Genomic DNA, 16,597 nt, shown 5'->3' with positions numbered 1-16,597 from the left:
ATTTCCTCTGTGTTGACAAAATCAAAATATTCTACCAGTAAAAGTATATAAGCAGAAAAGAAATAAAAAAGTAATTCCAATACTTTGAAACTGCTGTTGATGTTCTTTTAAGAGGCTATCTTCTCTTTTTCTTTCTTTTTTTTTCTTTCTTTTTCTTTTTCTTTTTGATGGGAGGGAAGGACATGGTGGCAGTAGAGATAATAAATATTAGATAAATAGAATACATATTTTAAGACTTATGCTTTATGTCCTTTCTTTTCTATAACATTGATTATAAATAATTTCCAAGCACTTTCTTAGGTAATAGCAGTCCTTGTTAGTAGGCATTTGGGTAACTTTTCAGTTTTCACCAAAATGTTTTCAATTTCACCATTAAGAACAAGATACAATTCCTTAAATTTAAACCTTCTGGTATGTTTTAGCTCATTTTCTTGCTTGTTAAAATTTAATTTATGTTGTGAGAGTCTAGTGATGGGTCCACTGGCAGTCCCATAGATGGTGCTATCTCTTCAAGGGCATCCACCTGAGTTAGGCCCCACTGGCAACCTTATTGCTGGGGCTTTAGTGAGGGAAGGCTTCTTGTGCCAAAATTCCATGCCCCTGAAGCCCCTTTCATATCTGATAATAAAAATACTATCTAATTTTCACTTCAATATTTCTATATAATTAGTAAAGTTGACCATTTGGTAAACTAGTTAGTTGATATGTTTGTCTTTTTCTTATTGCTTGTGATTGCTTTTATGTATTATAATCAACTTCTAGTTAATGAAGCTTGCATGTTTTTATCAGTCTGCCACTTGCCTTTTAATTTTGTTTTTTTCATTTTTAATTAGTATTGAGTTTAATGTGTTTTTTTATTTTTTTAGTTGGTATAGAGATTTTTATGTCATTCATTCTGGCAGTTTCAAATGCCAATTTCTTTAGTTGATTCTTATCTCCTCTCTTGTCCCCAAACTTCCTCTCAGCCTGCCATTTCCCCTGCCCCCTGATGTCCTCCCTGCTTCTGTTTACATGGCCCTGGCATCTTTTAGCCCTGACTTCATCCCTCTCTCTGCTCATCTCCTTATACTTGCTCTTGGCTATCATTCTATCTTTATAGGTTTTACCCACAATTGTCCTTTATGTATACATACTTATACATATCACAAGCAAGGATCTACATATCAGAAAAAAAGTATGGTTTTGTTTTTTCTGATTTTGGGTTACTTCACTTAATATAATTATTTCCAGAGCAGCACTAAACATGGGTGCACAAGTGTCTCTCTAGTAGAGTGTGGAGTCCTTGGGGTATATGGCCCAGGAGTGGTATACCTCAGTGGTATGGGAATTTTATTTCTAAGTTTTTGAGATAGTGCCATGCTGATTTCCATAGTGGTTTACACTCCCAAAAGCAGTGAATACAAGTTCCTCTTTCCCTGCATCATCTCCTGCCAGCAACTGCTGTTTTCTTGATGACTGGCATAAGATGGTATCTCCAAGTTCTTTTAATTTGCATTTCCCTGATGACTGAATGTTGAACACTTTAAAGTACTTATTGGCCATTTGTGTTTCTTTTTAATGTTTTTTATTTGAGAGAGAGAGGCAGAGGGAGAGGGAGAGAGAGACAATGAATGCTCCAGGGCATCTAGCCACTGCAAATGAACTCCAGACACATGTGTCACCTTGTGCATCTGGCTTATTTGGGTCCTGGGGAATTGAACCTGGGTCTTTTGGCTTTGCAGACAAAGTGCCTTAACCACTAAACAATCTCTCCAGCCCCATTTGTGTTTCTTATTTTGTGATCTGACTATTAATTTCATTAGCACATTTGATGACTAGTAATGGATATTTTTGTGTTTGATTTTTGCCGCTTTTTGTAAATTATGTTATTAGGTCCCTGTCTGAAGTAAGTTGCCAAAGATTTTTCTCCTTTTCTGTAGGCTGTGTATTTAGTTTGCTGGTGGTTTCTTTTGCTATGCAGAAACTTTAATTTCATCTAGTCACATTTGTTAATTCATGGGACTATGTCTTGTGCTATTGTAGTCTTGATTAGAAAGTTCCTGCCTATACCTGTATCTTGGCCTATACTCCCTGTTTTTTATCTAGCACTTTCAGTATTTCAGGTTTTAGACTAAGGACTTTGATCCACTTTGAATTGATATTTGTATGGTATAAAAAATTCAAATCTAATTTCATATTTCTGCAGGTGGATATTCATTGCTACCACCACCATTTGTTGTATATTCTTTTTTCTACAGAATGTTTTTGGCTTATTTGTCAAAGATTAGATGGCCAGAGCAGTGAAGGTTGTTTCTGGGTCTTCTGTTCTGTTCCTTTCATGTTTATGTCTGTTTTCGTGCCTTGGCCATGATCCCTTTGTCATTGTGGCTCGGTGGCATGGTTTGGAATCAGGTAGTGTTATACCTTCAGCCATGTTCTTAGGATTGCTTTGGTTATTTGTGGCCTTTTGTGCTTCTCTATGAATTCTTGTTGTTTTTGTTTTTGTTTTTCTCCAGCCCAGTGAGGAATGTAGTTGGAATTTTGGAGGGGATTGTGTTGAATTTATAGATTACTTTTGGTAATATTATAGCCATCTTCACACAATATAACTTCTACAAATCCAGGAGCATAGAAGATCTATCTGTCATCCAGTATCCTCTTTGATTTTGTTTTCCTTTAGTGCTTTGAAGTTTTCATTATAAAAATAATTCACATTTTTGTTGAGGTGTGTTTGTAGGCATTTAATTTCTTTTGAAGCTGTTGTGAATGGAATGCTATTCTTAATTTCTGTCTACATTAGTTTACTATTAGTGTTTATGAAAGCTATTGATTTTTTTGTGCTGATTTTGTATCCTGCAAATTTACTGGAAGTAATTACTAGTTTTAGGAGCTGACTTATAGATTCTGTTGTGTCTTTCAAGTATAGAATCATGTCATCTACAAACAGGGATAGTTTGACTTCTTTCTTTCAAAATGTTTTATTTTTTTTCAACTTATAAGCAGAGGGAGACAGATAGGAGACCAAGAGAGATAGAATGAGTGCTCCAGGGCAACTAGCCACTGCAGACTTACTCCAGATGCATGTGCCACTATGTGCATCTGGGATTATATGGGTACTGGGGAATTAAATCTGGGTCATTAGGCTTTGTAGGTAAGTGCTTTAAACTCTTTGCTATCTCTCCAGCTTGACATTAAAAAAAAAATTACTCTTTTTATGTCTTCTTCTTGTCTAATTGCTCTTACTAGGATTTCTAGTACAAATTGAATGAAACTGGTAAGAGTGGGCATCCTTGCCTTGTTCCTGATTTTAGCAGAAATGGTCTCAGCTTTTCTCCACTTAACATGATATTGGATGCAGGTTTGTCATATAAGGCCTGTATTGTTTGGAGGTATGTCCCATTTCTAGGACTTTACTCATAAAGGCATATTTGACTTTGTTAAATGCCTTTTCTGCATCAAGTAAGATGATCATGTGAATTTTTATCCTTAATTTTATTTCCTTGGTTTATTACATTTATTGATTTATGTATGTTAAACCAACCTTGCATCCCTGGTATGAAGCAAACTTGGTCATGATGGATAAAAGGAGGAAATTAAAAAATTCTTATACACAAAAAATTTACTTTCAATTTTAAAAAGAAGTGCTGGAGAGATGACTCAGTCGTTAAGACACTTGCCTTAGAGGCACTGCAAAATCTAATGACCCAGGTTCAATTCCCCAGTATTCACATAAAGCCAGATGCACGAAGTGGTACATGTATCGGGAGTTTGTTTGCAGTGGCTAGAGGCCCTGGTGTGCCCATTTTCTCTCTGTGTCTGTCTCTCTTCCCTCTCTTTCTCACTGTCTGTCTGCTTACAAATAAATAAATAATTTAAAAAATTCTTAGAGGTAAAAATGGCAATAGCATCCACCAGGTCCTTTGGGGTATAGCTAACGCATTCTTAAAAAGAAAGTTTATAGCTATGAATGCCCAAATCAAGAAATTATATCTCAAATAAACAACCTAATGAGCCATCTCCCAAGGCTTTAGAGAAACAGTAAGAAGCCAATCCCATACCCAGTAGACCATATGAAATAGTAAGGATTAGGACAAAATCAATGAAATAGACACTAAAAGAATAATACACAGAATTAGAGTTGGCTTTTTGATAAAGTAAATAATATTGATGAATCTTAGACAAACCAACATAAAGAAGGAGAGAGAAGACCCAAATTAACAAAATCAGAAACTAACAGGGAGTTGTTAAAACAGAACCCAGTGAAATTCAAAACATTGCTATAGAATATTTTGAAAACTTATATTTAAAAAGCTGGAGAATCTAGAGGACATGGACTAATTCCTAAATACACCTCCCAAAAATATCAATAATTTTAAACATTTATGTTTTTTAAGATTTCTTTTTATTTATTTATTTATTACAGACAGAGAAGGAGAAAAGAGAGAGAATGAGTGTGTCAAGGGCCACTGAAAATGAATACCAGATGCATGGGCCACCATATGCATCTGGCTTACATGGGACCTGGAGAATCAAACCTGTGTCCTTAGGCTTCACAGGCAAGCACCTTAACTGCTAAGGCATCTCTCCAGCATGATATCAATAATTTAAACACTCATTAAAAGTAATGAGATTGAAGCTTCAATTAAAAATCTCATCAGAGTGCCAGGCGCAGTGGTACATGCCTTTAATCCCAGCACTCACGAGGCAGAGATAGGAGGATTGTCGTGAGTTTGAGGTTACCCTGAGACTACATAGTGAATTCCAGGTCAGCCTGGGCTAGAGTGAGACCCTACCTCAAAAACACAAAATAAATAAATAAATAAATAAATAAATAAATAAATAAATAAATAAACATCTCATCAGAAAGAAAAGCCCAGGACAAGATGGATGCACTGATAAATTCTAGCAAACTTTTTTTTTTGTTTGTTTTTTTGAGGTAGGGTCTCACTGTAGCCCAGGCTGACCTGGAATTCACTATGGAGTCTCAGGGTGGCCTTAAACTCACGGCGATCCTCCTACCTCTGTCTCCCAAGTGCTGGGATTAAAGGCGTGCACCACCATGCCCGGCTTGCTTTTTATTTTGCAGAACAACTTGAGAAGAATTGGGATTAGGTCCTCTTTAAAAATTCGCTAGAGCCAGGCGTGGTGGCACACACCTTTAATCCCAGCACTTGGGAGGCAGAGGTAAGAGGATTACTGTAAAATTGGTGTGAGGCCATCCTGAGACTCCATAGTGAATTCCAGGTCAGCCTGGGCTACAGTGAGACCCTACCTCGAAAAACCAAAAAAAAAAAAAGCAAAGGAATGCTTCCAAATTCATGCTGTCAAACTGGTATTACACTGATTCTTAAACCAGCTAAAGAAACAACAAAAAAAGAAAACTGCAGTCTAATTTCCCTGACTAACATAGATGCAAAAATTCTCAACAAGATTCTTTGAAACCAGATGCAATTTTTGAGAGATTAAAAAAAATATTTTATTTTGATTTATTTATTAGAGAGAGAGAGGCAGACAGAGAAAGGGAGAGAGAGAGAATCGGTTTGCAGAGCCTCCAGCTACTGCAAATGAATTCCAGATGTATGTGCCACCTTGTGCATCTGGCTTATGTGGGTCCTGGGGAATTGAAGTGAGGTCCTTTGGCTTTGAAGACAAATGTCTTAACTGCTAAGCCATCTCTCCAGCCCAGATAGATTGTAAGCCTTTTAACTCATCAGAGCTTGTCAACTTTTCTTTCATAAGTTCTTGCCTTGCTTTATGCTTAGGCCTTTTTAAGCATAAAGGCAGTGGCCCTCTGTGTTTTATTAGCCTGTTATCTGTAGACTTGCCCATAAATATGCTGTACTTAGTTTGAAATTTTATAGGCAATTACAGCCCAAGTGAATACTGTTGGGTCAGGTTTTGGCCTTTACATCCCATATCTGCTACTCACAATCAGCATAAAGCACAGCGATGTGAGGAAAGCCCCGAACAAACAGTGGGAAGAAGGGAGAGGATTGAACACCTTCTTTTAAGTGTGTCCAGGGTGTTCAATGTGATGATTTGATAGACATATACAGTGCGTAATAATACCACATTCAAGTTAATTAGCATCTCTGTCACCACCATGCTGTATAGTAGATCCAAGAGCCAATTTCTCTCACAGCTGAAACTTTGTGCTGTTTGTACAGTAGGCTTATGGCCCCTTCACCACAGATTCTGGCAGCCTCCTCTCGATCCCAGATAAGTCCCCTGTGAATGTCACACCCCTTGCTGGATTTCTAACATGCTACCTTTTGAACGCTTTTAAGCATCCAGTGAAGGGAATGTTGCCATGCTATTTCATTTTTGCAGTGAAATTGACAAAGGTTAACACACCTAACCAAGTGTCCAAGGCAGAAAGGGCCACTCTGGTACCAGAAAGCGTGCAGGTGGCCAAGGAGATGCTTGGACTGAGGGACTCCATGCTCATGCCCATGACTGTCCTCTTGTGTCCTCTGTAAGTCCATCTGGTGGAGAATAGTATTGATGTGTTTAGGTAGGACAGGGATTCTTTGTGTTTGAGCAACATAGAAACCTGTCTGGATGCCAGTATAGAAGCAAGAGAATGCTTATTTTCTCTGCTTCTCAACACTTTTTGCTGTAGTACCAGGTTTATATTTATGTATCTTCATACCTAGCATGTGTGATATTTTTAAGAAAAGGTCATACATGATTTGTGCAGAATTGTCTATCCATCATATGATAGAAGTAACAAAAGCAGAGGGGAGCGATTCCAATCTTTAACAAACTATTTCAGGAAGAAAACTTAAAACTATGTTCATTAAATTAATTCTACACCACAGCTCGGGAAAGGCCACTGTTGCTCCATTCTGCAACTGGGGCTGCATGCTTTGGCAGTTTTCCTAATCACACAACATACTTATAGGAGTTGATATGCTGGATCACTTGGCACCAGGTTGAAAATAACTAATTTAAAAACTTTGGGTACTTGGAAAATTATGTGATGGCTCAAATTCTAGATCTGTTAGGCAACTAACAAAATTCAGCTGGCTTTGAGAATGTGATAGGCCAGCATAAATTGCACAAGTGGATGGGCATCTGCACTAGGGACATCTTTGCTCTATAGTTCATAGGAGAACAAGATGGAACAGGTGCCTCCTTCTAGCTTCCACACATTCCTTAGGAATATGAAGGCATTGAAACCAGTGGTGTGTATGCATATGTGTGAGGAGAGAAGGGAAGGATGAGAGTGATGAAAACGTGAGGATTAAAGACTAGTCAGGATGGAAATCAAAGAAAGAAATGGATCAGAGTTAAGAGCTCTTGAAAATGATAGAGCCTGGGGCAGGGAGTATAGCTCAGTAGTAAATTTGTGTGCCTAGCATTTGCAAGTTCCTGGGTCCAATCCCATGTGCCACTGAAAGGAAAGAAAAAAAAAACCCACCAAAACCTGACAGACTAGGTGCAGCGGCATGCGCTGTAGTCACAGATACGAGAGGCTGAGGCAGGTGCAAGCAAGCCCCGTTTGCCTCTGAGCCATTTTCCCAGCACCCTGGTGATCATCTTTATTTTTTCTGTCGTTCTACAACTTGCAAATACAAAATCTTTGGGATAAGAAGAAAAGTAATAAAACCAGTTTTAAGTTGTTCTCTAGCTGGAAATACAGCATGCTAAGTCTTCTCCTACCTTTGCCATGCCCAATTCTTCTTTGCATAAGAGAAGGTTTGTTTCTATTTTATTTATTTATCTATTATTTGTGTGTGTGTGTGTGTGTGTGTGTGTGTGTGTGTGTGTGTGTGTAACTAATCTTGTTGTACTCTTTTTTTCTCAGCATGGCACAGAGTGGACCTCTCTCCCATGCAGCGTGTGCTCATGCGCTCATGGGGAGGTCACGTGCTCCCACCACCTGTGCCCACCTTTGTCGTGTGGACCTCAGGAGCTGGAATTCCTTGCTGAAGGAAGCTGCTGTCCCATCTGCGTGGGCCCTGGGAGTGAGTATAAGCTGGTGGAAAAGTACCTGTTTGCCTGTGAAGTTAAATGGTGACACCACAACTCTCATCTTTCTTGTTCACTGTGACTCAGAGACCCTAAATCTTATTCCTATTGGAACCAACATGTAACTTTGTACGTGACAGTGATATTCTAGGAAGTGGGTTGACTAGGTCTTTAAGTACATTCCATACGTGGAATTTTGCAGGTCTCTGGTTCATTTTGCCATGACACATCAACAGACAGGGAAAGTGAGTGGGGAAATGGTCCTTTAATATGTCTACATAAGGCCAAGGTCATTCCTTCTGCCCCTTTGGTAGAGAGAAAGACCAGATCTGTTCTGCATGTAAGATGGCGAGCATTACATCTGTCAGCTGGTCTTTGAAATGATGTAATATCCTTCCCCATGACAAACACGAGAAGGAGGCTCTTTGTGTTCATTGCATCCTCACTTGAGATTATTCCTGCTATAAGCCAAGGCTTTCATTCAGCAAGCCAGCACCACATTTCCTGGCTCTTTGCTTATGACACATGCTTAGCCCATGGACTTTTATTACATTTTAGAGATCTATGTTCCATTCCACATCTGCAGATAATCATATAGGCTTTATTATAAATAGGAGTTTTTATCATCACTGCATTATTCTCTCCCCTGACATGTCATAATTAGAACACTTATTTTATTCAGTGCCACCTCAGAGCTACACTCTATTTTCTTGCCTCCCTTTCCTTTTCAGAAAGATTCCTGGTTTCTTGCCAATTCTCAGTTTTTTCTTCTTTTAATCCCTGGAAATCTTTTGCTCTGGAGAATGGTACCATGGATTTAAAAGCATGCTCAGGAAATGATGAAAGGAGAATGCTTGCCTTATGCATTTCAGATAGCACCTGCCAGCTGATATCATCACTGTGGGCTGCTATAGGCCATGTAATCTTGCAAGGAAAATACATGAGCAACAGAGTGGGGGTTATATAGGGAATGCACTGTCTGAGTCTGTAGAATTCTTTATTAGGTGCTAAGAGGATTTTCTTTATTGGTCCTCCCATGCAAAAGACATATTATATAATGAAAGCATTTCATTTCAACTACCTAACTGATGAAAATGTAGCATTCCTTATTCAAAAAGCAGGGGGAAAGCTTTGCCTTTGCCTCTGAAATCTTTGTTTCTATGAATATATCATGTTCTTTATTTTGTCCTTAATGATGTACAGGGATGTTCAAGGAGACTCCCACAGCCTTGCCCTGTGATATGTTACATCAGACACACAAGTCCCTGCTGTAGGTGGAAAGGACTGGAAAGCAGACAGCTAAGAACTTATCTGAGGAAGCCAGTGGGGAGTTGAGACCACACATGAGCAGAGGCTCTGAACCCCACCAGACCTACTAGCAAAACCCAGACTCCAAGATTATGCAGTACCCTCTGCAGAGGATTAAACCCCAAGAAAGGGCCCCTTCCTGTGTTCTGTGGTCCGAGACCACCACATGCATCCGCCCCTAACCATTACACCTTTGACCTTCCAGAACCCTGTTCCTATGATGGCCAAGTGTTTCAGGATGGAGAGGAATGGCGGCTGAGCCACTGTGCCAAGTGTGTGTGCAGAAATGGGCTTACCCAGTGCTTTGCTGCTCAGTGCCAGCCTCTGTTTTGTAACCAGGTAAGGAAGATGACCACAGAGTGGACCTTTCACAGGCTATTGACTGCTCACAAACTTGGGAGTCACTCCGGAAGTTCCACTGAAGACAAGAAGCCAGGGCTGTTTCGTTTTCCTTAATACTTTTAGAGACAACCTTAGAGGTGTTTCTTTTCCCCTTAGGAGCTAAGTGCCAGCCATTTAGGTGAATTGTTACATAATGAAATTGAGCCTTGAGGGTACACAGAAGGAAGCCTCCAGCTTGAAATTGCAGATGTTCAAAAATGTCAGGCTAAACATCTGGAAAACTTGGTAATAAGATCAGTTTTGTTACCCCACCCCCACCCCACCATCACCATGTATAGGTGTAGTCTGCTTAGTCTGCTTTTTAAAGACATGTACATGTCTTTGAACATGATTGCCCAGATGTACACAATTTAATTCTTACAGGATAATGATTCAAATTACCAGAAGATTCTCCACTGGGGATATTTAAGATAGTGGCATCTTGTTCTTCATTTAAAGCTGATCTGGTTTTCACAACATTTGGCTCTTCACACAAATTTGAAAGAGAAAATCAATTGCAAATAAATGTGTTATACATGGTATTTTATAGCTCTTCACTCTTCCAGAGGCTTCCATGGATGTTCCTTGGCAGTTGACAGATAAATGTGGAAAGATTTTTGCCTCCAGTGGAAAAATAGCTCATTTTTTGATCTGAGGTAAAGCTGGAAGCCAACATTTCATTGATACAGAATAGTAGTTTGTGTCAAATAAAAGAAAATCAATAACATGACATCTTGTGACAATTGAGCAACATTTTTAAAGGCAGATGAAAGGCAATTAGATAAGATATGCTAAATGCCAAATGTATCTCATTGAAAGATTGGACTGAATTGCCCACACTACACCAACTACTGTGCTGATGTCTCATTTCCAAGGTCACTGAGTCTTGTCCTGACTTTAAGATTTAAGTATGCATTTAGGAGTTGCATACAATTTTACTCCACAATGCTTAGATTGCAGGAGGCTGTAATGCTAGATACTTTGATTAGCACATCAGGAGATGAGCCTCTTGGATAGGTAAGGGTAGTTGAATGTTTTGCAATTATACAATGAAGGAAGAGAGAGGGAGGAATGGAAGGATGGATGGCTTAGTGGTTAAGCGCTTGCCTGTGAAGCCTAAGGACCCCGGTTCAAGGCTCAATTTCCCCAGGACCCACATTAGCCAGATGCACAAGGGGGCGCATGCGTCTGGAGTTTGTTTGCAGTGGCTGGAAGCCCTGGCGTGCCCATTCTCTCTCTCTCTATCTGCTTCTTTCTCTCTCTGTCTGTCACTCTCAAATAAATAAATAAAAATGAACAAAAAAAAATTTAAAAAAAGATGTTCTGTTTTAAATCTTTTTATTTTTTTGTGAACAAATGCTTGGCCAGGTGTACGTTGGTGGATGAGGAATTAAGTCCTTGGCTAACAGGCTTTGAATGCAAGCACCTTTAACTCCTGAGCTGTCTCCCCAATTTCTGTTTTAAATCTTAGAATACTTAACCACACACTGTATATTAAGGAATCAGACATTGAAATAATTAAAAATATTATTTCTCATGTTAAAAGAATTAGCTGTAACCTCTTGCCTCATTATGGTATTCACCCATAGTTTATATCAACATATAAAATCAATGTAAAAAATAGGAAATTCATTATTGCACTTTTGAGCTGATTGATACGTAAGCATTATGGAGACCAGGAAATAAGTTGATCTCAATAACTCTTATATCATTAAGTCTAATTTTTTTGTCATGACTTACATATATTTTTGAAAACCTAACTGTCAGATCATGTGAAACCATTCGCACTGCTTTAATATCACTATGAGATGTTGGATATTCCGGTGGTGTAAGGGGGTGCTATTGAATTAGTGTTGTCAATGTAATCATCCACCAGTCCTCTCACAACCACCATCATCACCACCACCACATTTCATGTGGTTAATATATGCCAGTCATCCCCTTTAAGAGCTTTATAATTATGGTAACTTCCCTGTGAAGCAGCTGCTATTGTTCTCATTTTAGACTCAATAAAACAGGTTTGGGGAGGGGAAGTAACTTGCGCAAGGTACCTTAGTAGCTCTACTTCACATCTCAGAAGACCATGTGCAATTCACATTTCTTTTATTTTTAAAAAAACATTTTTATTTAGCCGGGTGTGGTGGCACACGCCTTTAGTCCCAGCACTTGGGAGGCAGAGGTAGGAGGATCGCCATGAGTTTGAGGCCACCCTGAGATTACCTAGTGAATTCCAGGTCAGCCTGGGCTAGAGTGAGACCCTACCTTGAAAAACCAAAGAAAAAATTTATTTTATTTTTATTTATTTGTTTGAGAGGCGGGGGGGGAGAATGGGTGTGCTGGGGCTTTTAGCCGCTGCAAATGAACTCCAGATGCATGTGCCACCTTATGCATCTGGCTTATGTGGGTCCTGGGGAATCAAACCTAGGTTCTCTGGCTTTGCAGGCAAGTGACCTAACTGCTAAATCATCTTTCCAGCCCTGCCATACATATTTATAACCATTACATGACTTGCCTCCAACAATGAGTTACATAGCATATAGGTATGATAATACAGTGGCAGTATTTGCTAACATAATCAGGCATGATTGCAAGTATTTTCTATGCATTTGTCTACTGGATGTAAAGAAATGGAAAGTTTATCACTAGAAATGCATTTTCTAGGGCTTAAGCTCCGGAAACATTTGCAACCTTTCTTTATTATCATTATTCTTTTTTACTTTTGTGTGTATATATGTGTGTGTGCATATATGTGCACGTGTTTGTGGGTGAGGGCATATGCATGCCATGGTGTGTGTTGGAGATCAGAGGACACCTTTTCTGGTTGGTCCTTGCCTTTCCATCTCAATTGAGGCAGGGTTTCTCTCTGTGTGTCTCACTTTGTTCTTTGCTGTTTGTTGCAAGCTTCTGGGAAATCCTGTCTTACCCCCCAGCTTTCACTATGCTGGGATTATTAATGCTGAGGTTATAGAAACCTACTGTGGCTTCTGGCTTTTTCCATGAAGTCTGGGGATCAAACTGAGATTCTCAGGCTTGAGCAGCAAGCCCTTTATCCACTGAGTCATCTTCTCAGACTTTGCAACCTTTAAGGATTGCCATGACTTACAATGTATGCTTGTTTGTTTAAATATAGCTGGAGTTGATACTCATTAAGGGACATTTGGAAAGGGGTGAAAACAGAAAGAAAATGAACACTGATGCTAGATTTCTTTCTTTGCAAATTTATTTCTGTCCTGATAGGCAAATGTGGATATTTGCTTGCTTACATAATGAAACCTACATTCTAAAAATCGGGGCTAATCCCTAGCAAAAAGAGAAATTTCCTGTGTTTGATTCAGGAATTATTCCATTAAGGAGAGAATAAATTTATACAACAGTGTCTTCATATCAACTGTTGTCCAAATGCCTTATAAAATGAACCCCAAACCTATAACCCCTTTGTGGGCTCACTGAAATGATCTGGTAATCTAATGAGAGTTGTTCCTAATGGCACTGTTACCATTTATTTATTTAGTCTGTTGTTGGGGAGCCAACCCAGGGCCTTCTGTGTGATAGGCAAGTGTCCTACCAATGAGCCCTGTCCCTAGCCCACCATTTTTTATATCATTTTTACCACTCCTTCAATTGATGAATACCAATATTTTGAACTTTTTTTTTTTTTTTGATTTTTTGAGGAATTCACTATGGAGTCTCAGGGTGGCCTAGAACTCACGGCAATCCTCCTACCTCTGCCTCCCAAGTACTGGGATTAAAGGCATGCACCATCACACCCGGCTATTTTGAACTTTTTAAAGATTTTTTTTTTTTTTCAGGAGAGAGGGTTGGTATCTCTTCTGAACCTCTAAGAAGCTGAGAATTATTTTCTTATTGTCTACATATATAAGAGGAGTATGCCATTGGAATAGATTGCCATCTTTTCTTATCTGGGTACTCATTTTCATTGGATTTTGGACTGTAGCATCATAGAGAAGGAATCTGAGGTCTGTTTATTCTCTTGTCTTGACTCTTGTTGCTCTTCCTGAGCTCTGCTTTCATTAAACATTCCCCTGATCTCCTCTGGTCTTCAGTTTGATTCTTTGTCTGAGAAGGTACTCTAGGGGAAGTGTCCCAAAGGAAATCTTCTTGTTCTCTAGTAATATCTTCTTTTATTCCATAACATACACCTAGTGTTACCTTGATGTATTCCTGTGGAATTTTTTTCAGATATTTATAATTCAGACATCATGTAGGACATTTCTAGGTGAAATAATGTTTTGGAAAAAATTCAATCCCCACATATGAGGTATGTATGCCAGACGTGAGATTGAAGAAAGAGGTAAACCAATCTGGGATAGCACAACATATAGGTTCTTGGATTACATTAAGTCAAATTGACCCCTAAACCTCAAGGTGGGAAGGCGCTGTTTATATATTAACACAAAGTAATGTGGGCTATTGTGAACCAGAGTGTGTGTAGCCTTTCTCAAACCAGAAGAACATGTCAGTGTCAGTTAGGAAGTAGCCCAGGCTTCAGAGGCCAGCACCCAGGCTTGGCTGACCGTTTGGATGATTATCCAATGGAGCTTGGGATGTGTGTTGGAGTCCCCGGTGGGCACAGTGGCAGTTACAACCAAGGTGGCTGTGGTCATTGTCAAGCTAGAGTCCTCCATGTATCTTTTAGCACACCTAACTGGAATACAGAGCCCTTTTAGATGGTGTCCCAGTTTCTTGAAATATTTTTTCCACTTTGATTTTGATTAAACATATTTGTCTTATTTCTTTCATTTCCCTAGAAAGATCTATGACTCCTAGGTTGGTCCTTTTTTAATCATCACTTTCTCTGTCATCATTTGCTGCTTTGTATCTTTTCCTCAGCTATCTGGAAAGCTTCTTAGGTTTATATTTTCTGTTTCCTATACTGATTTTAATTTGCCAGTTTTACTTTAATTTTCTTTGAATTCTTCATTTTTCTAGTCATGGGTTCACTTCAATATTGCCATTTCTTTATTTCTTCTTTCTTCTGTGTAACAAAGACTACAGATTCTTGCACCTTACTGACCTTACAAAATAACCTTTAAATATTTCCTTCTAGATCCTATAGTGAATAGTGTTCAGAAATTTTTCTTCCTTTAATACTTCAGGACACTCTTTCTCATTGAAAGGTTCAGGAAATGGTGGCTTCCAATTATGGTACCTTGGAATATTGATTACTTTCAGGTGAAGAATTTTAAAGAAATGGCAGTAAATCAAAGGCCATTTTGACTATTTCCTGCTCTTGTCCTCTGAAGCAAGTCATAAAATCTAGGAAGGATTTGCCAACCTTACTCTGAAGTGGGTTGTAAGACCCTCCAGTGAGAGGTGTTCTCACTGCCTCCCGTGGAAGGTGTTCTTTCTAGTTCTTGTAGTTGTTTCTTACTACGGTCTGTAGGAGGTGTTCTCACTGCCTCCTGTGAGGTGTTCTCACTCCCCCCCATGAGGTGTTCTCACTACATCATGTGAGGTGTTCTCACTGCCCCCTGTGAAGTATCCTTACTACCTCCTGTGAGATGTTCTCACTGCCTCCTTTGAGGTATTCTCACTACCCCCTGTGAGGTGTTCTCACTCCATCCTGTGAGGTGTTCTTACTGCTCCCTGTGAGATGTTCTCACTGCCTCCTGTGAGGTATTCTCACTGCCTCCTTCGATGTATTCTCACTGCCCCCTTCGATGTATTCTCACTGCCCCCTGTGAGGTGTTCTCACTACCTCCTTGGGGAATTGTGGTTTTCACTACTCCCTGCAGGAGGTGTTCTCACCACTTCCTTATGAAAGCTCCCCTATCAAGTGAAACTTACATTAGTTAAATTTGTGTGATGTTCTTTTGTTTATTGTAGTGCACGTGGCTCTCAAGAACAGTTTTGAATCCAAAATGAAAAGATATTTTCCTCTGTTAGAGTTCACTCTTAGTATTTTTCTTCCCACATCCCTCTCTGTCTGTCTATTCATGCTTGACTAAGAGAAATCTGTCCATATTTACTGCCTAAGTGCAATGAGGACAGTAGTGTTTCTTCAGCTCACTCTCTCCTTAGATCCATGGACCCATGCAAGGAAATGACATGCCTCTTAAGTCCTAGGGCGTGATAAGTTTTCACTTAGTCTAGTTCTTTTATACTCAGATAAGATCTCTTCTCATTTCTGCTACCCAGCCTTCTTATATTCTGAACACTTAAAATAAACTATCATCTCTGGGTTGTACTGCTGCAAAGGCCCTGTCCATTTCTGTCTGACTGTGGGTTTTACATTTAGATATCCCCTTTCCCTCCAGCTTTTTATAATTTTCTATACCTCCCCTAACACACTAATTTTGCTGTGCTATTGCTAGTATGCCTCTGACTAGATGAAGAGAGAAATGTATTGAAAGAGGCAGGAAGCCAGAGCCAGGGCTGGTACTTCGACTTCCTCCCATGGCAGTGGTCACATGCTGAATGAAGACAGATGCTGTTTGATCAGTAAAGGCTGAAAGTTGGAAAGAGATGGTGACGAATTGTGTTTTGCTTGCACAGCATAGGAAAGCCACATGAAGTCTTACACTCTGTGGGACTTCTTGGCAGTGGCAGGAGATTATTCTCCTTTTTGGTGGTGGAGTTTCCATCTCTTTGATATAAATGTCCTCAAAGGCATTGTGGTAGGAAAGTATTTTGTCAAGTGCTGTCAGAAATAATACCCTACAAGCTTCATTATCACAAGTATTTTTATTTAAGGACAGCCATAATTGAATATAGCCTTACTGGTAATTTCTCTCCAGAATATAATCACATTAATCATATTTTCTAATATTGAATCTTTATGATCACTGAGGATGTTATTTTAGATATAGGGCACAGTTTTTTCTCTTAAAGGACAGGATTGAATAATTGTAGCTTTGTGTGTCATACAGTTACAATATCAACTTGACTTTGCCCTTGTGGTGTAAAGACGGCTATAGACAGTATGTAAGTATAT

At 39.2% G+C, this 16,597-nt stretch overlaps 1 protein-coding gene across 2 annotated transcripts in view; it reads left to right on the top strand.

Annotated features, from left to right (window-relative positions):
• Fras1 (Fraser extracellular matrix complex subunit 1) overlaps positions 1-16,597 on the top strand; it is a 482,271-nt gene that overhangs the window by 206,010 nt on the left and 259,664 nt on the right. For both annotated transcript variants that reach the window (XM_045144057.1, XM_045144056.1), the window contains exons 5-6: positions 7,790-7,949; positions 9,467-9,600. In XM_045144057.1, coding sequence (XP_044999992.1) covers positions 7,790-7,949; positions 9,467-9,600 — 294 coding nt within the window. The remainder of the gene's footprint in view (positions 1-7,789; positions 7,950-9,466; positions 9,601-16,597) is intronic.

This window comes from Jaculus jaculus, chromosome 2 (genome assembly GCF_020740685.1).
Source record: "Jaculus jaculus isolate mJacJac1 chromosome 2, mJacJac1.mat.Y.cur, whole genome shotgun sequence".
Taxonomy (NCBI): domain Eukaryota; kingdom Metazoa; phylum Chordata; class Mammalia; order Rodentia; family Dipodidae; genus Jaculus; species Jaculus jaculus.
This window is presented reverse-complemented; position numbering and strand designations above follow the sequence as displayed.